Source organism: Clinocottus analis, unplaced genomic scaffold (genome assembly GCF_023055335.1).
Source record: "Clinocottus analis isolate CAN_PGR_092001 unplaced genomic scaffold, fCliAna1.0.p SCAF_17, whole genome shotgun sequence".
Classification (NCBI taxonomy): domain Eukaryota; kingdom Metazoa; phylum Chordata; class Actinopteri; order Perciformes; family Cottidae; genus Clinocottus; species Clinocottus analis.
Genome location: NW_027175898.1, coordinates 17,526,428 through 17,542,070, shown reverse-complemented (window position 1 = coordinate 17,542,070; position 15,643 = coordinate 17,526,428). Strand labels below are relative to the sequence as shown.

Sequence of the window (15,643 nt, the reverse complement as noted above, 5' to 3'; positions counted from 1 at the left end):
GGCTGCCAGTGCGCGCGCAGCCTCCCGGTCGTCGCCATGGTGCAGATGATGGAGTCGCAGTGCGAGTACTTCATGTACTTCCCGGCGGTGCCCATCACGGACCTGTCGGACCCGGCGCGCTACCGCTCGCTGCCCCGCAGGAGCCACCTGTACCTGGGCGAGACGGTGCGCTTCCTCCTGGTGCTGCGCTGCCGGGACGCGGGCGGGACGCCGCCGGAGCCCGGGCCCGGTGAGCGTGGGGGGGGGGGGGGGCGGGAGGGGGGGGGTCGTTATTATTATTATTGTTATTGTTAATAGCGTTCACTGTATTGTGGTTGTTATTGTTAATTAGAAGGAATTATGTCATAAATTAGTGAATATATATATATATATATATATATATATATATATATATATATATACACACATATATATATATGTATATGTGTGTGTGTCTATATATATATATATGTATATGTGTATATGTGTGTATATATATATATGTATATGTGTGTGTATATATATATATATGTATATGTGTGTATATATATATGTATGTGTGTGTGTATATATATATATATATATATATATATATATATATATATATATATATATACCCACAGACTAAAGCTCTCAGCAGAAACAGAATAAGAGGTGAAGGTTGACTTTGGAGTCTTGAATATTTTTTCTAGCGGCGAGCGTGGACGGCGCTGCAGCCGGGTTCGGGACGGAGTCGGCCAGCGGCCGGGCCTGGAGGGAGCTGGCCGGCTCGCTGTGCGCCGTGGCCAGTGTGAGTCCGGGGGAGAGCGGCCGCCACCGCGGCGGCGGCGGCCATCACCACCATGAGTACCAGAGCGCCGGGGACGACGGCGACGACGACGGAGAGGACTACATCGCGGCGGCGGAGGCGGCCATCGCGGCGCTGGGCAGCAGGATGGACTCCCGCTGCCGCAGCTTCAGGGACTGCAAGCCGCTGCTCATACACAACACCTCGGGGACGGCGGCCAGGGAGTTCCGCAGGGCTCCTGTTCAGGTGCACGGGAGTTCCTTCAAATAGCACAATGTGACGGACGAGAGCCGAAACATGACACTAACACTGATGTCTTGGTGTCTCAGTCTCCGCTGGACGAGCCGGTGGTGCTGACGGACGAGGTCATCTTCCCCCTCACCGTGTCTCTGGACAAGCTGCCCGTCAGCACGCTGAAAGTCAAGGTCAGTCAGGGGTCATGAGACACCCGTCAGGTTTGACTGTTCACACGCTGTAACGTCTCTGTCTCGGGCCTCCTCCTCCAGGTGATGGTGACGGTGTGGAAGAAGGAGGCGGAGAAGGCCGAGGTGCAGGAGCTCGGCTACCTGAGTGTCCTGCAGCAACGAGAGCCGACACACACCTTCAGACACGACCTGAACACCTTCAAGGCTCAAGGTACGCATCACACACACACACACGTATGACACTTCATACGCAGCACGATGAATGTGTAATGGGAGCTCTGGTCCTGTGTAATGGGAGCTCTGGTCCCGCCCACAGTGAGCACCACGCTGACCGTCCTGCCGCCGCCCAGCGTCCGCTGCAAGCAGATGACCGTCTCCGGGAAGCACCTCGCCGTCCTCAAAGGTCAGAGGTCATTCTTTATGACGTCACTGACGTTAACGGACTCACACCAGACTCCATTCACTAATTCAGTGATTTAACCCCTCAGGACGCAGCAGCTGCCGCTGTGCTGCGGTGAGTTTGTGTCGTTGTGTGTTGTCGTTCTTGTCCCTTTCTGTCGGAGGCGTGTGGTTACGTCCTCTAAACTAACACTATGACACACAACGTCACACAACAACACACACTAACCACAGCAGCAGCAGCTCCTGGGCCCTGAGGGGTTAAATCACTCATCTTTTGAATGGAGTCTGGTGTGCTGGAAGAGATCAAAAGATAACAGCTAATATGTAAATAGCAAATATATAAATATTCTAAATATGACTGATGAACAGATTATTGTCGGTGTCTTTGCTTTGATTCATCTGCTGGAGTAAAACTCTGACTATGAAGAATAACTTTACACAAACATTACAGCTGTCGCAGGATTGTTACGTGAACCTCATAGAGTTCAAAGAAAAGTCGATCACCTTTTTTTAAAATATTTTTCAGTGTTAGATCTCCAACATGAATACCTAATAAAATGCAGAATGTGAGCTTTGGGTGAGTGTGTCTGTCGCCCCCCGTCCTCCTCCTCCAGTGCTCAACGAGTCTTCCCAGGAGGAGGTGAGTGTTCGGGACGTTCGGATATTACCGAACCTGAACGCCTCTTACCTTCCCATGATGCCCGACGGCTCCGTGCTGCTGGTGGACAACGTGTGGTGCGTTCAGTCGCCCGTTGTATCACGTCTTTATTATGTATTTACTATGTATATGTGTATGTATTCAGTCTTTATCATGTATATGTGTATGTATTAAGTATTTGTTATAGATAAAGCACAACAATCGATACTTGTTAGCTTGCTCCTCGTTAGCATTAATAGCATACATACATAGCCAACACTACTTATAACATACACAGTTATTATATTTATCACATTGATGCTTCTTAAACTAACCTCGTGCCTCTTCGTCTAAATGTTTCTTTATCCATTCAAAATGAAACCGGAACTTTAGTCATAAAACTATGACTTTGTTTTAACTCTGTTTTTCTGCCTTCAAAATAAAAGCACCACATCTCAAAACACAAAACCAAATACATTTTGCTTCCTGCAGACAAAAAACATGCAACAAGAACAACAACATTACTTATATCATATATATATATAAAATGTAGGGTATTTACACACTTTATATTTGTTGATGTCGGGTGACGTGTTGTCATGTTGTGAAAGGTTGTGTCATTGGATAACAATTATATAATCATCATAATCATATGTGGTGACCCTGACGTGATATTCTGTTATTGTGTTGTTCTAGAATGATGCGTTACTTTGTGTTACATTTTATTACTTTATGTTCTCTTCATGTTTTTTGTTACTTTTGTTTCATCTTTTCGGTCATTATATTATGTTCTGTTTATGTTTTGTTACATTTGGTAAAAGCTGTTTCTTTCACATTATTTTGTATTATATTCTGTTTTAATACTTTTGTTTCATATTTTCTATCTCATATTATTTCAGGTTCTGTCACATTATTTCATATTATGTTGTGGTTTTTTACTTTAGTTTCATATTTTCTGTCACATTGTATTATTTCATGTTCTGTTATGTTGTGTTACCTTTGTTGCGTTACATCTCTGTGTGTTCTGGTTGGTAACCTGACGAACTGTTGTTCCATCTTAATGTTCTGCTTCCTCTCCGCTCTGCAGCCACCGGTCCGGAGAGGTCGGCATGGCGTCTTTCTGCAGGGTGGAAAGCCCCGCCTCCCGCCTTCCCAGCATGCTCAGCGCTTTGGAGGAGCACGACTTCCTGTTCCAGCTGCACCTCAACGACTTGCCGCCGGACGACACCAATGAGGTCTGAACGAGTTTCACACACTAAGCTTGAGGTTGTTTCTAGAATGTGCACTTTTGTTTTTATTTTTAACCAATGAACTTTAAAAAAAAAAAAAGTTAAATAAATATTTGCGGCCTGGTCGTCCATGTTGAATGAAGGTTGAATATAGTTACATTAAATCAAAACATTAACCAATATAACTAATTTTCTGAAACCAAGGTAACGATAGCATGAAAACATGTTGGGATTATCAAGCTAATGTTAGCGAGCTAACTAGCCAGCTGCTAAATGAGACAAATTAAATAACTTTGGTTGACAATTAATATGTTTAAGACTTTATCTTCTCACCGATATGAACGCCCCTTGTGGTCAAAGTGTTTCCTGGTTTCATTTCCAGGGGCTGGAGGTTCCCTTGGTCGCTGTGCTGCAGTGGTCAACTCCCAAGATGCCTTTCACCAACTGTATCTACACCCACTACAGGTGAGGACCGAGCTGGGCTCAAACAGGGGATCACCAGCGGGAAATAAAATAGAATAAATATAATTTAACATATCGGTCAAAACAACCTTCTTATTCTTCCTGAAACTGGTCTAAAAAAACAGTGATGAAGCTGCATTCTCTCTCCTGACCACCAGGGGGCGACTCCTCTGGTTGTATAGAAGTCTATGCTTCATGTGTTAGAGCTGCATTCTCTCTCCTGACCACCAGGGGGCGACTCCTCTGGTTGTATAGAAGTCTATGCTTCATGTGTTAAAGCTGCATTCTCTCTCCTGACCACCAGGGGGCGACTCCTCTGGTTGTATAGAAGTCTATGCTTCCTGTGTTAATGCTTTCTCTCACTGCCTCAGGTTGCCCAGCATCCGTCTGGACGAGCCTCGGTTCGTCATGACGGCCAGCTGTCCGAGCACCGTCAAGGTCAAGGAACACTTCAAGGTCAAATACGTTCTGCTCAACAACCTGCAGGACTTCCTGGCTGTGCGGCTCGTCTGGACTCCAGAGGGTTTTTTAAACACTTTCATCCTTCTCTGTTAATGTTTTGACCTGATGGTGATGATGGTGATGATGATGATGGTGTGCCTTCAGGTCGAGGGCAGCCGGACGACCCGTCGCTGGCCGCCGTGGTCTGTCACTCTCCTCTCAGTAACCTCGGTCACTGTCGCAAAGGCAGCACGCTGTCCTTCAGGGTGCCGTTCCAGATCCTCAAGCCGGGCCTGTACGAGGTGGGTCGCCTCTACGCAACCCAGAGCGAAAAAAACAAGATGGCGACGGACCGAACGCCGAACTCGAGGCTTCAAAACACTCACAATCGAACGAGTGGGCCCACTCGTTCGATTGTGAGTGTTTTGAAGCCTCGAGTTCGGCGTTCGGTCCGTCGCACACATGAAGCGTAGACTTCTATACAACCACAGGAGTCGCCCCCTGGTGGTCACAGTGCAGCCTTGTGGTCTCACGCCCGTCTTCTGGTCTTCTGTCCGTCTCTCTGCAGCTGAGTCAGCACATGAAGCTGAAGCTGCAGTTCACGGCCTCGGTGTCCAACCCGCCGCCCGACGCCCGGCCGCTGTCACGTAAGAGAAACGCTTCTCCTGTTTCACCGATGCTTTCATTCAGAAATATGACCGGAGGTAAAAAGAAAAACAACAGATATCAGATGAGTCAACAAAGCAAAAGGATGTGAATGACAAAAATGTGCAAACATGGTGTTATAAACAACAACATTGTGACCAGATGGTGTTATTTTGAGGCACCGATCCAACCAAACTCCATTCAGAAAACAAGCATTTTAATATGCAACCTATTCAAAAATGTACAAATTGCCCCCGGAGAGAAAAATGAAAGTGTAATATTTCCATGTGACGCGTCTGCGTGTTCCTGAGTGTAAACGTCTCTGATGCTCCGCCCCCTCAGGGAAGAACAGCCCGTCCAGCCCGGCGTTCAGAGACCTGCTGGACCGGCACCAGGCCAGTCTGGGCCGGTCCCAGTCCTTCTCCCACCAGCAGCCGTCCCGCTCGCACATCATGAGGTACTGAACCGCTCCAGGGCTGCAGAGACACGCTCACGGGCCTGGAACGCACTTTTACAGTACAAAATATAACAATATAACATATAACAAATATAATAATATAATATATAACAATATAACATATACTAATATAACATGTAAAAAATATAATATATAATAATATAACATGAAGTTCTGCTGCTCACATAAACAGAACCATCACCATCATCTTGACAAAAACCATGAAGAGAAAACACTAGTTTAATTTATTTGTTAATATATTATTGTGTGTGTGCGCGTGTTCGTGTGTGTGTCTGTGTCTGTGTCTGTGTGTGTGTGTGTGTGTGTGTGTGTGTGTGTGTGTGTGAGGACGGGCAGTGCGATGGAGCGGCGGGCCATCACTCCGCCCGTCGGCTCTCCGGTGGGTCGGCCGCTCTATCTGCCGCCGCAGGACAAGTCGCTGCTGTCGCTGGACAAGATCGCCAAGAGGGAGTGTAAGGTCCTAGTGGTGGACCCTGCCAGCTAGGTGACAAGGAGGCAAGGAAGCGGCGAGGAGAGGCCTCAAAGGAAGAAAATATCTTCTGTCTGAAGTTCTTAAAATGAATCAGAGGAAAAAAAACAACATTAAAAAACAAAAATGTGACATTTAAGAGAGGAGGATGAAGCTGCTCTTCATCTTCATCAAAACATTTTGATTTTAACAGGAAGAAGAAAAAGACAAAACTGTCCTTCACAAAGACAAAGACTGAACAAGGAATATTTATGTATTATGTTTCTGTTTAATGTATTATTATCAATCTGTTCATCATATAATAATGTATTACATCATAATATTCTATTATATATAATAATATTCTATTATATATAATATAAAATCAGGTTTCAGCACTTCATCTACATGATATATTTCATTATCATTAAATATCTGTTAGCATGCTAAACATATGTTAGCATGTTAACATGCTAAGCTAAATGATAAATGCTAGCATCCTGAATGTGTCATATTTAGAGAATGTTGAGGAACATTGACGACACCCTCGTCTTCCTCGTTGCTTCCAAACAAAAAAGTCTGGAACAAATATGATTTAATTTACAAAGATGTTCTCTACGCACAGGATGATCACACGAGTCCGTTATCAGAAGACGACGAACAATGTGAAGGCCGGTTTTTATCCATTACACCTCAAAGAGTATGTTGCCTCTTGTGGCCAAAATGAGTATTACAACATGTGTTCAGCTGCTGAAGCTTTTTGTTTTGTTTCACAATTTGTTTCTAGGAAGTTGGACAAAACTTTTATTATTCAGGTCAGACTTTAAAATGCAGAACACCTGATTTGTTTTTGTGTTTTTTGATCTCTAACAGCTTCCGTAGGAGTCAAAACAACCGTCAACGTATTGCAACATTGTTTCTATAAGTTCACATTGTTTCTTTAGTGCGACATGTATTGAAACATTAATATTGTAACATTTAAACTTGAATTCAATGTTCATTGTAACGTTGTCATTGTGACATTTCGGTGCAACTTTCATTCACAGCAAATATGAAGGTGAAGTATAGGATCTGCATAAATACATCAAAAAATATAGATATATATATGTATGCCTTTCACCAACTGTATCCACTTCACTTCAGGTGAGGACCGAGCTGGCGGTGTTAGTAGAAACTGAAGGTCACAGTGGGAAATAGAATAAATATAATTTATCATTTTGGTCAAAACAACCTGCTCGGTCTTCCTGACAGTTCTAAAAACACACGGAGATGAAGCTGCATTCTCTCTCCTGACCACCAGGGGGTGACTGGTTGTATAGAAGTCTATCCTTCATGTGTTGGAACTGGATGCAATATTTATATAAAAAATAAACCTGGTCTGTAAATGATATCTACATTTTAGTATAAATATTTGATAATTTACTACAGCAATAGACAATGTTATTGATAATATAACATTTGTAGTATTAAATAATCATGTATATTTTCCTATCAAATTAGTCCAAGTGTAAACAAATCCATGCAAATTTAAATGAATACTTAGTGAACAAAAAGAAACCTGCAGCTTTCGGTTTAGTTCTGAACATATTTTACTAATGAATCATTAAATATTACATCCATATCAGCAGCATCACATTGTAATCAATCGTAGATGACGTCATAGAATCTGTCTTTAGTAGTTCGTGATTGGCTCTTAAAAGAGCCGTTGTTGTCGTCGCGGGTCGGGCCTCTACTTCTTGGCGGCCTTCTCGGTCTTCTTGGGCAGCAGCACCGCCTGGATGTTGGGCAGCACGCCGCCCTGAGCGATGGTGACGCCGCCCAGCAGCTTGTTGAGCTCCTCGTCGTTGCGGACGGCCAGCTGCAGGTGACGGGGGATGATCCTGGTCTTCTTGTTGTCGCGGGCAGCGTTCCCGGCCAGCTCCAGGATCTCAGCGGTCAGGTACTCCAGCACCGCCGCCAGGTACACCGGAGCTCCGGCGCCGACGCGCTGGGCGTAGTTACCCTTCCTCAAGTGTCTGTGGACACGGCCCACGGGGAACTGGAGCCCGGCCCTGGAGGACCTGGTCTTGGCCTTCGCTCTGGCCTTACCACCGGTTTTACCTCTTCCGGACATTTTGTTTTAGTTCGTGGACCTAGTGAAGGAGAGAAAGGAGATAATGGCAACATGGCGCTACACCCGGGTTTATGTAGGAAGCCAGCTGCTCCGTGATTGGTCAGAACGAGCGTGTCTGTGATCGTCCTATCAGAAATGAGCTCACGTTAAGATCCGGTGTGCTCCTGATCTTTTAAAATAAAAGTTGCTGGATTAAAGCGGAAGTTACATATATTTGTTTACTGTCTTGTGTAAATAGCATCTATAGTTCTGCATTGCTGGAGACAAGTTAGACGGAACACTAAAGAAACTTAAACACGAGAGAAACACATGAACACGGTCATAATGTAGACACAAACACGTGATTTCAAAATAAAGACAGAATGAACTGGAATTTACTGAAATATACTCCATTGTAAAAAAAAATAAAAAAAATACAAATAAGGAAACAATATTCAGAAAGTGGAGAAATTCAAATAAAGCATACACATTTACTTTGTCCTATATAAAGTAAATGTACATATCTGTATTTCTGGACTCTGGAATACCATCTTTGTTATTATCCTAACGTGTTTAGATACACGTCCCACTTGTGTTATCATTGTAAGCTATCGAGTATTCAGTGTCTAACAGTTATATATAAAGCAATGTTTGGTGCATGTATAGCTTTCGCTTTTATTCTGAAGGGGAACACGGAAGAGGTAAAGTGGCGTTGAGAGTGGAAAACAAACATGGCTGCCGTCTAGTCTAACCGAACGGTTAGTTCAGACAACAGTTTTTATTTTGTACTCGTCACAAGATTTCCTCTTTCCGTTTTCCCCTTCAGAATAAAAGCCTATGACACATCAAAACATTCCAACACCAGTTCAATAAGACTTTATTTTTTATGCAAGTTATTTTTTATTATATGGCTCGATATACAGTAACTTTAACATTAAAAAAGGTCGGTTTGCTCTTAGTGGCGGTGAGTGGCTCTTAAAAGAGCCGTTGAGGGTTCACTAGGGTCGGGTCAGTCTAAGCTCGCTCCCCGCGGATGCGTCGGGCCAGCTGGATGTCTTTGGGCATGATGGTGACCCTCTTGGCGTGGATGGCGCACAGGTTGGTGTCCTCGAACAGGCCGACCAGGTAAGCCTCGCTGGACTCCTGCAGCGCCATGACGGCGGAGCTCTGGAAGCGCAGGTCGGTCTTGAAGTCCTGAGCGATCTCCCTCACCAGGCGCTGGAAGGGCAGCTTGCGGATCAGCAGCTCGGTGGACTTCTGGTAGCGGCGGATCTCCCTCAGAGCCACGGTACCGGGCCTGTAACGGTGGGGCTTCTTCACTCCGCCGGTGGCCGGGGCGCTCTTACGGGCAGCTTTGGTCGCCAGCTGCTTCCTGGGAGCTTTTCCTCCGGTGGACTTACGGGCGGTCTGCTTGGTTCTGGCCATTGTAGTTTATCTGGTCTGCTGCTACGCGCTTACAGAACGACAAGTAATGCCGTCTGAGCGCCAACAGACGCTTTATAAAGGAGCTGCCGGAGTCAGGGCGGCGCTGATTGGTCAGAGCTGGGAGACACGTGGGCTGTAGCTGCGCTGCGATTGGACCAAAGGAATTCAAAGTAAACCCGTAAACACAGCGACTGGTCTCAAATATAAGATAAGTCCCGCCAAATATAAGATAATTCCCGCCTCTTCCGGTTGACCAGCATAGGACGTTAGTGAGGTAAAAACTGAAATTTTGCAAAATATATTTATATATAAAGTGCATTATTATTTTTTAAGTATGGATGTTTGTTCGTTTAGGAAATATAAATACTGTACTCAGTTAAAAGTGAGGAGGTTGAAAATATGTACTGCACATATTTAATTGGGAACTTTTATTATTTAAATAATGGTTGAAATGGTTCGATACATCATTCAGTCACATGTTGGAGAGGTTTAAAGCAAAAGCAAAGAAACACACAACAAACAATGTTTAACATGATTAAATGTTTAAAACATAAATAAATGCGGTCTAAAGTCCCAATCTGTCACATGTGAGTAGTATTTCAGTCATAAATAATAAAGAAGTAAAACTGATCCTATGAAGTACAAAGTGTACTTTATTGATCGTCACATCCTGTTAAAGCTGTTGACGATGAAGAAGAAGCAGATTTAAATGGCGACGCTGTTCTCGACGCGTGCAGGACAGAGGTACGGGTACGGCAGCTCCAGCTGGCTGTTGCGCTGCGTGATGTCATCAGAAATGGCCCGGAGTTCGGCCTGCACCGCCGCCACCAGCCCGCGGTGGGCGTGGTCTCTGAACACCGCCTCCTTGTAGTGGCACAGAGGAACCTGCAGGGGGCGACGACTCACTTTAATTCACCGTGAACGAGATCAACGTTTGAAGGTAAAGTGAGATTAAAGTCAGCAAAATAATGGTACATAATGAGAAACAATGGAGTAGTATACGTATAGTGTAGTAGACTATATAATAAACACAAACAACAGAGACCAGACTAATATTTAGTATAGTTTAGTGATGTATAGACACACATCACTAACGTATGTAATTATTTTTGAATGATTATGATGAATATGTAAATTAGGTTTGACATATTTAGTTGAGAAAAAGATTGTTCAAGAAAAGATCACAAAATCACCAAAAAAAAATCACAAAATACTTATTTAGAGTTCTGAATAAATGGTTAAGTAGTAAAAGATTGTGAAATATGTAGTCATGTTTAATAAAAGATGGTGAAATATTGATTGAGAGCCCGTGTGGTCAGAGCCTCACAAAGTCGACGGCGGGCTGCGACAGCAGCGTTAGCGCCGTCAGGATGCGGCAGGTGGAGCTCACGTCCGGCAGGAAGGAGACGACGTCGTCCTCCGTCACCAAGCTCTTGACCCGAGGAGGAGGACGACTCATGGAGGCCGGACAGTTGGGACTCCAGAGAGAGAAGTCCAGCTGCAGGGACGAAGTCACGCGATCAGTTTTTCCGATACTTGAGATTTCTTTGAAAAAAACAGGACAGCAGTTTGTGTCTTTGAGAACAAACCTGGGAGAAGTTGACGGCGGCGTGCAGAGCCGAGCAGGAGAAGATGATCATGGTGACGAACGTGGAGGCTTCTGCTTTGGTTTGGAGGGACGCAGGGAAACCTGATGACATCACAGGAGACAGGTTGGCCTTCTGTGATGTCATCATCGAGTGACGGATTACCTGTCGATGCAACGAACACACACCTGAGTCGTGGTTGAAGCTGTGAGCGTTGATGTCAGTGATCCAGTGTTGAAGCTCAGTGTCCAGCCGAACCTCATCGTCTCCACCGTAATACAGATCCACCCAGCCGACCACGAACCTGCAACACACACACACACATACACACACAGTATGTATTTCAGCCCACGCCAAGGTTGTATAGAAGTCTATGCTTCATGTGTTAAAGCTGCATTCTCTATATTCTTCTCTCTTGATGTATTCCCTCAGTAAACATCGTAAACATGAGTTCTGGTCCCGGTCTGCTGGTGCACCTGTGCAGCGCCCCCCAGACTCGCAGGGCGTCCTGGGCGTAGTAGCTTTGGGGCAGTTGGTCCACGCCACGCTGCATCAGGTCGTCGGGGACGCACAAGGATTCATAACGGATCCGGTCTGACGCCCTCGACAGGAGGACGGGTATCGCCTCCAGACCGGAACCCACCGCCTGGAGGAACGAAACGACACAACGACGGATAAGTGCACCACACCGCCCCCCCTTTACCTCTTCTGCTACAGCTGACGACAAACCTTATCAAACACCCCGTTAGCCGCCAGCAGCGTCATCCGGGCCTGGAAGTTGATCTGTAGGGACGTCCTGACGTGAGGCATCAGCAACTGTCAACAACAAACAGCCAATCGAAAGAAAGAAAACGTGTCAATACACAACATTTGTTGTTGTTGTTGTTTTTTCCAAGCAACAATGTAACGCAACAATGTAACGCAACAACGTAACGCAACAACGTAACGCAACAACGTAATGCTACAACGTAACGCTACAACGTAACGCTACAACGTAACGCTACAACGTAACGCTACAACAAAACGCTACAACGTAACAATACAGCGTTTCACAATGAAGGGGAGCTTGAGGACCTGGTGCAGCGGGTGCGGCTCTGGGAGCTGCCGCAGCGTGGCCACGCAGCACAGCTCTCCCAGCATGTGAGTCCTCAGGAAGTGGGAGCCCAACTGGTGACACTGGAAGTCTGCGCAGCGAACCCACATCTTAGCCAGCAGCCAATCGCAGCCGGGGTCAGAGGGCAGGAAGACGGGGTTCTGGGGGCCGGGAGTCTGCTGCAACTGAAGGAGCCACATGTTACAACTGAACTACAGGCGACAGGCACACGAGAACCCAAACTGTTCTGCGGTGGTGTCACCTGAATCCCAACACCCGCGGTTCACCTGGATGGCGATGGGGACCAGCTGTCCCCGGCAGTTCAGGTGCAGCAGGCACAGCGGGGCGCACAGGTACGTTTGCTTTCCGTTGATGATGTTGGCCGGGACTCCGTCCAAAACCTCGAAGTCCAGCAGGTAAAAGCTCCCCCTCTGTCACAGTTTTAGATTTAGATGCTAGGTCATAATCTTTCAGAAGAGGTGCGGTACTACTCTGTAAGTACTGTAAGGTCTTGACTAGCTGGAGGTCCGAGACCAAAGGGCGCACCTCTAGCTCCTGCTCCAGGGTGGAGCCTTCAGACAGGAAGGGGCGGAGCATGGCAGAGGTGACCGACAGGTTTGGAGGGAGGAGGCGGATCTGCCGCAGCATCAGCGGGTTGCAGCCATTCAGACACTGGTAGCCGAAATACCAATCCTCCTTCCAGTGGGCCTTCACGAAGCCTGAGAGAGAAACAACCTGATATTCTGCAAAGCTGCTGAGGTTCTGTCACTTTTCAAAAGTCACCCGTCATTGGTGGACCGACGTTTTTGAAGTTCGGCCATCTTGTATTTTAACACATGAAGCATAGACTTCTATACAACCAGAGGAGTCGCCCCCTGGTGGTCAGGAGAGAGAATGCAGCTTTAACACATGAAGCACATGCTGGCATTAGCCTCAGTCTGTTAGCGTGATGTCATGACCTGGGACCTGCTAGCTTTAGCTTTTTCCCATGTGACTTGTTCTGCTTCTCACCGGCGGTGCGGTTCTGGTGTCCGGCGTGGGCGAAAAACGCCTCCAGCTTTGTAAAACTCGTCCAGGCCTCCAGTCGGCCGGCGAAGCCTTTCAGGTAGTTCACGTTGGCGGCCGGACTGAGGACAGAGAAGCAAACACACAGCTCACCTCCTCCATACCGCCTGTGTTTGTGACCAACAACCTCCCGGTGCGACAGCGTGACTTCACCTCTGGTGGGAGTAGCTGAGGTTCGGCCCGAGTTCAGACAGACTGCTCAGGTCCAGACATTGAGGAGCGCCGTCCACGAACACCCGCCACCGGATGAGCTTCTGTTGAAGCTGCAGCTGTTTGAGCCGCTGCTGCTTCAGCTTCTCTTCTGCCTCGTCCTGCAGCAAACACACTGCACAGGAAGTACAAATACTCTGTTAGAGGCAAGAGTACTCATAGAAAACTGCAAAAAATACTAATTTAAAGGTAAAACTACTAGCACCACAAATAGTCAATATAACTTTAAAAGATATTTTGTTACGATAAAGGTACTAATACTAAACAGTAGAAATACTGTACTTGTAGTGTGATAAAGTATTAATACCACACTGCAAAAACATTCTGTCCATGTAAAAGTACTTACCACACTGTAAATATACTCAAATAATACTTTTAGACAGTAAAAAAAATACACTGGTAGAGTATCATTTTTAGTATTTCTAGTGTAGAAGTACTAATACTACACAGTACAATTACTTGGTTAGCAGTAAAAGTACTAAATCCACATTAAAAAAATACTCTGTTACAGTGAAATGTTCCTTCAGTAGAATAATGTAAATTATCATCAGTAAACTTAAAGTATTTAAACCGTGTCTGCTCTCCTACTTTGTGTACTGTATATTCTATCATGAGAGTAGTATTACTCATGCACCAGTACAGGAATGGAGTATTCTGAATATTAAACCGTATTCAAGAGGACGTGTCTTCTTTTAAAACTTTTATAGGCAACTAACACTTTCCAGTCCTCAGCTCCACGTCGCCCTCTGCTGGTCGCAGCCACCGCTCGCACAGGAACACCTGCACCTGTGGGTCCCTCTCAGGCCCCGCCCCCTTCACGCCTCGCCCCGCCTCCTGACCGCCTGCCAGCTTGCGGACCTCCACCCGGCTGCAGCGCCAGTCCAGGTCGGGGAATCCGGTCCGAGCCTCCAGACGAAGCCGGACCAGAACCAGACGACCCAGAGGACCGGCGGCCCGGACCCGGACCGGCAGCGCCTGTCGGGACAGGAAGGGGTCGAGGTCGTTGCTCATTATCATTTTGCATTGAATTCCCCCGTTAGTGATGTAACTCACCGACCCGGGCAGGAGATGGTGGTCGCCCTCGCTTACGCTGATGGGCGGAGTCTCACCCTGAGAGCCAATCAGGCTGAGCCAAAGGCGGTTGAAGGTTCCACACGTGGGACCAGGTGAGGTGTGGACGGTGACCTCAAACTCATTGGAAGCCATCGCGTGGGACATGAAGATGACCTGTTAGCATAAGCCTCAGTCTGTTAGCATCATGTCATGACCTGGGACCTGTTAGCATTTCATTTAATGTGTTAGCATATTGTAATGTCCTGTTAGCATTAGCTATTTATTTATTCTATTTATTTGTTTTCTGCATATTTTTACTGATGACAAACATCTGACAGAAACAAAAGTTGTGGTTTCGTCCACAAATCCTTAAAAAATACACTTTTTCCAGAAAACAATCTTTCATTTTGTGTTAATATTTTTGTTAAATCTTCCTCCTGCTGAACTCTGAACAGCTCGTTTGTTTATCTCTCTGAGATTTGACTTGGAAATGAGCTTCAGTAGCATTAGCATTAGCATCTAAGGTCACTTCCTCTTTCTGTTGTTCTCCTGACAGGAAAACTTCCTGTTCTGAGTTTAACTGTCAGAGAGCAAATTACGTCTGTCAAATATCCCAACAAGATATAAGAGATTTAATTTAATTACATTTTAATGACTGTTTTATCAGATTTGAATTTCAAAAACGTCTACAAGGTAAATTAAGACTCATAACATTTATTTCATTACATATAAAACAGTTTTAAACCTCAAAAGGAATAACATGTGAAGACGTGTCTCTGCTGTGACCTAAGTCATTATTTCTGTCGTCAATATTTTGACAAAAATATTTAAGAATAAATGTATTTCTCTGCTAAATTGATCCAAAGTATTTGTAACAGATGAATTAAAATATAAACTGTGAAGAAAATAACATTAAGCAAAACATGCAAATTGAAATGTTCTGGAAATTCAGTGAAGGGTTAAAGTAGTAAAAAGAGATATAAACTTTAGTTAAAACAAAATAACGGTATTATGAATTCATAGTAATATTTGTTACATTTTAAAAACTTTTTTTTTCCAGCATTCGGGATATTGTTCAACAGAAAGCAGAGAAACGAACCTGCAGAGCGGCGCCTCCTCGAGCCTCTGAGCCGCGGCAGCGAGGAAGCTGTAGGTTAAGAACACGCCCACACACACACACACACAC

At 45.5% G+C, this 15,643-nt stretch overlaps 4 protein-coding genes across 5 annotated transcripts; 1 reads left to right on the top strand and 3 right to left on the bottom strand.

The window, feature by feature from the left end:
• Positions 1–4: 4 nt before the first annotated feature.
• On the top strand, positions 5–6,776 carry LOC137787506 (trafficking protein particle complex subunit 14-like). Of its 2 annotated transcripts, none has more exons than XM_068580029.1 (13): positions 5–229; positions 672–1,012; positions 1,096–1,191; positions 1,273–1,402; positions 1,508–1,594; positions 2,208–2,328; positions 3,318–3,465; positions 3,842–3,924; positions 4,293–4,444; positions 4,528–4,664; positions 4,931–5,009; positions 5,350–5,464; positions 5,822–6,776. In XM_068580029.1, the coding sequence occupies exons 1-13, from the start codon at positions 37–39 to the stop codon at positions 5,967–5,969; spliced, it is 1,830 nt and encodes a 609-aa protein (XP_068436130.1). In that variant the 5' UTR covers positions 5–36; the 3' UTR covers positions 5,970–6,776. The 2 variants fall into 2 exon arrangements, with proteins under 2 accessions (XP_068436130.1, XP_068436129.1); XM_068580028.1 differs by having other exon boundaries at positions 5,813–6,776.
• A 728-nt stretch (positions 6,777–7,504) lies between these two features.
• Positions 7,505–8,088, bottom strand: LOC137787507 (histone H2A-like). The gene has a single exon (XM_068580031.1). The coding sequence runs from the start codon at positions 8,044–8,046 to the stop codon at positions 7,663–7,665; it is 384 nt and encodes a 127-aa protein (XP_068436132.1). The 5' UTR covers positions 8,047–8,088; the 3' UTR covers positions 7,505–7,662.
• Positions 8,089–8,886: 798 nt separating this feature from the next.
• Positions 8,887–9,505, bottom strand: LOC137787682 (histone H3). The gene has a single exon (XM_068580364.1). It carries the CDS (start codon positions 9,448–9,450, stop codon positions 9,040–9,042), a length of 411 nt encoding a protein of 136 aa, XP_068436465.1. The 5' UTR covers positions 9,451–9,505; the 3' UTR covers positions 8,887–9,039.
• A 650-nt stretch (positions 9,506–10,155) lies between these two features.
• On the bottom strand, positions 10,156–14,610 carry zgc:152891 (uncharacterized protein LOC767741 homolog). The gene is made up of 13 exons (XM_068580867.1): positions 14,458–14,610; positions 14,121–14,379; positions 13,348–13,519; positions 13,141–13,256; positions 12,676–12,848; positions 12,417–12,560; positions 12,111–12,314; positions 11,766–11,852; positions 11,513–11,682; positions 11,225–11,340; positions 11,040–11,140; positions 10,778–10,948; positions 10,156–10,335 (listed from the first exon to the last, which is right to left on the bottom strand). The coding sequence occupies exons 1-13, from the start codon at positions 14,608–14,610 to the stop codon at positions 10,156–10,158; spliced, it is 2,046 nt and encodes a 681-aa protein (XP_068436968.1).
• Positions 14,611–15,643: the final 1,033 nt, after the last annotated feature.

Bases quoted from the DNA above. Each gene is read 5' to 3' on its own strand.
- LOC137787506 (XM_068580028.1), top strand. From the start codon at position 37: ATGGTGCAGATGATGGAGTCGCAGTGCGAGTACTTCATGTACTTCCCG. The intron at 230-671 runs GTGAGCGTGGGG...TATTTTTTCTAG, and splicing joins GCCGCCGGAGCCCGGGCCCG to CGGCGAGCGTGGACGGCGCT. The intron at 1,595-2,207 runs GTCAGAGGTCAT...CTCCTCCTCCAG, and splicing joins GCACCTCGCCGTCCTCAAAG to TGCTCAACGAGTCTTCCCAG.
- LOC137787507 (XM_068580031.1), bottom strand. From the start codon at position 8,046: ATGTCCGGAAGAGGTAAAACCGGTGGTAAGGCCAGAGCGAAGGCCAAG.
- LOC137787682 (XM_068580364.1), bottom strand. From the start codon at position 9,450: ATGGCCAGAACCAAGCAGACCGCCCGTAAGTCCACCGGAGGAAAAGCT.
- zgc:152891 (XM_068580867.1), bottom strand. From the start codon at position 14,610: ATGGCTTCCAATGAGTTTGAGGTCACCGTCCACACCTCACCTGGTCCC. The intron at 11,141-11,224 runs GTGTGTGTTCGT...TGATGTCATCAG, and splicing joins CAGCTTCAACCACGACTCAG to GTTTCCCTGCGTCCCTCCAA. The intron at 10,336-10,777 runs GTGAGGCTCTGA...CGCCCCCTGCAG, and splicing joins CGCAGCCCGCCGTCGACTTT to GTTCCTCTGTGCCACTACAA.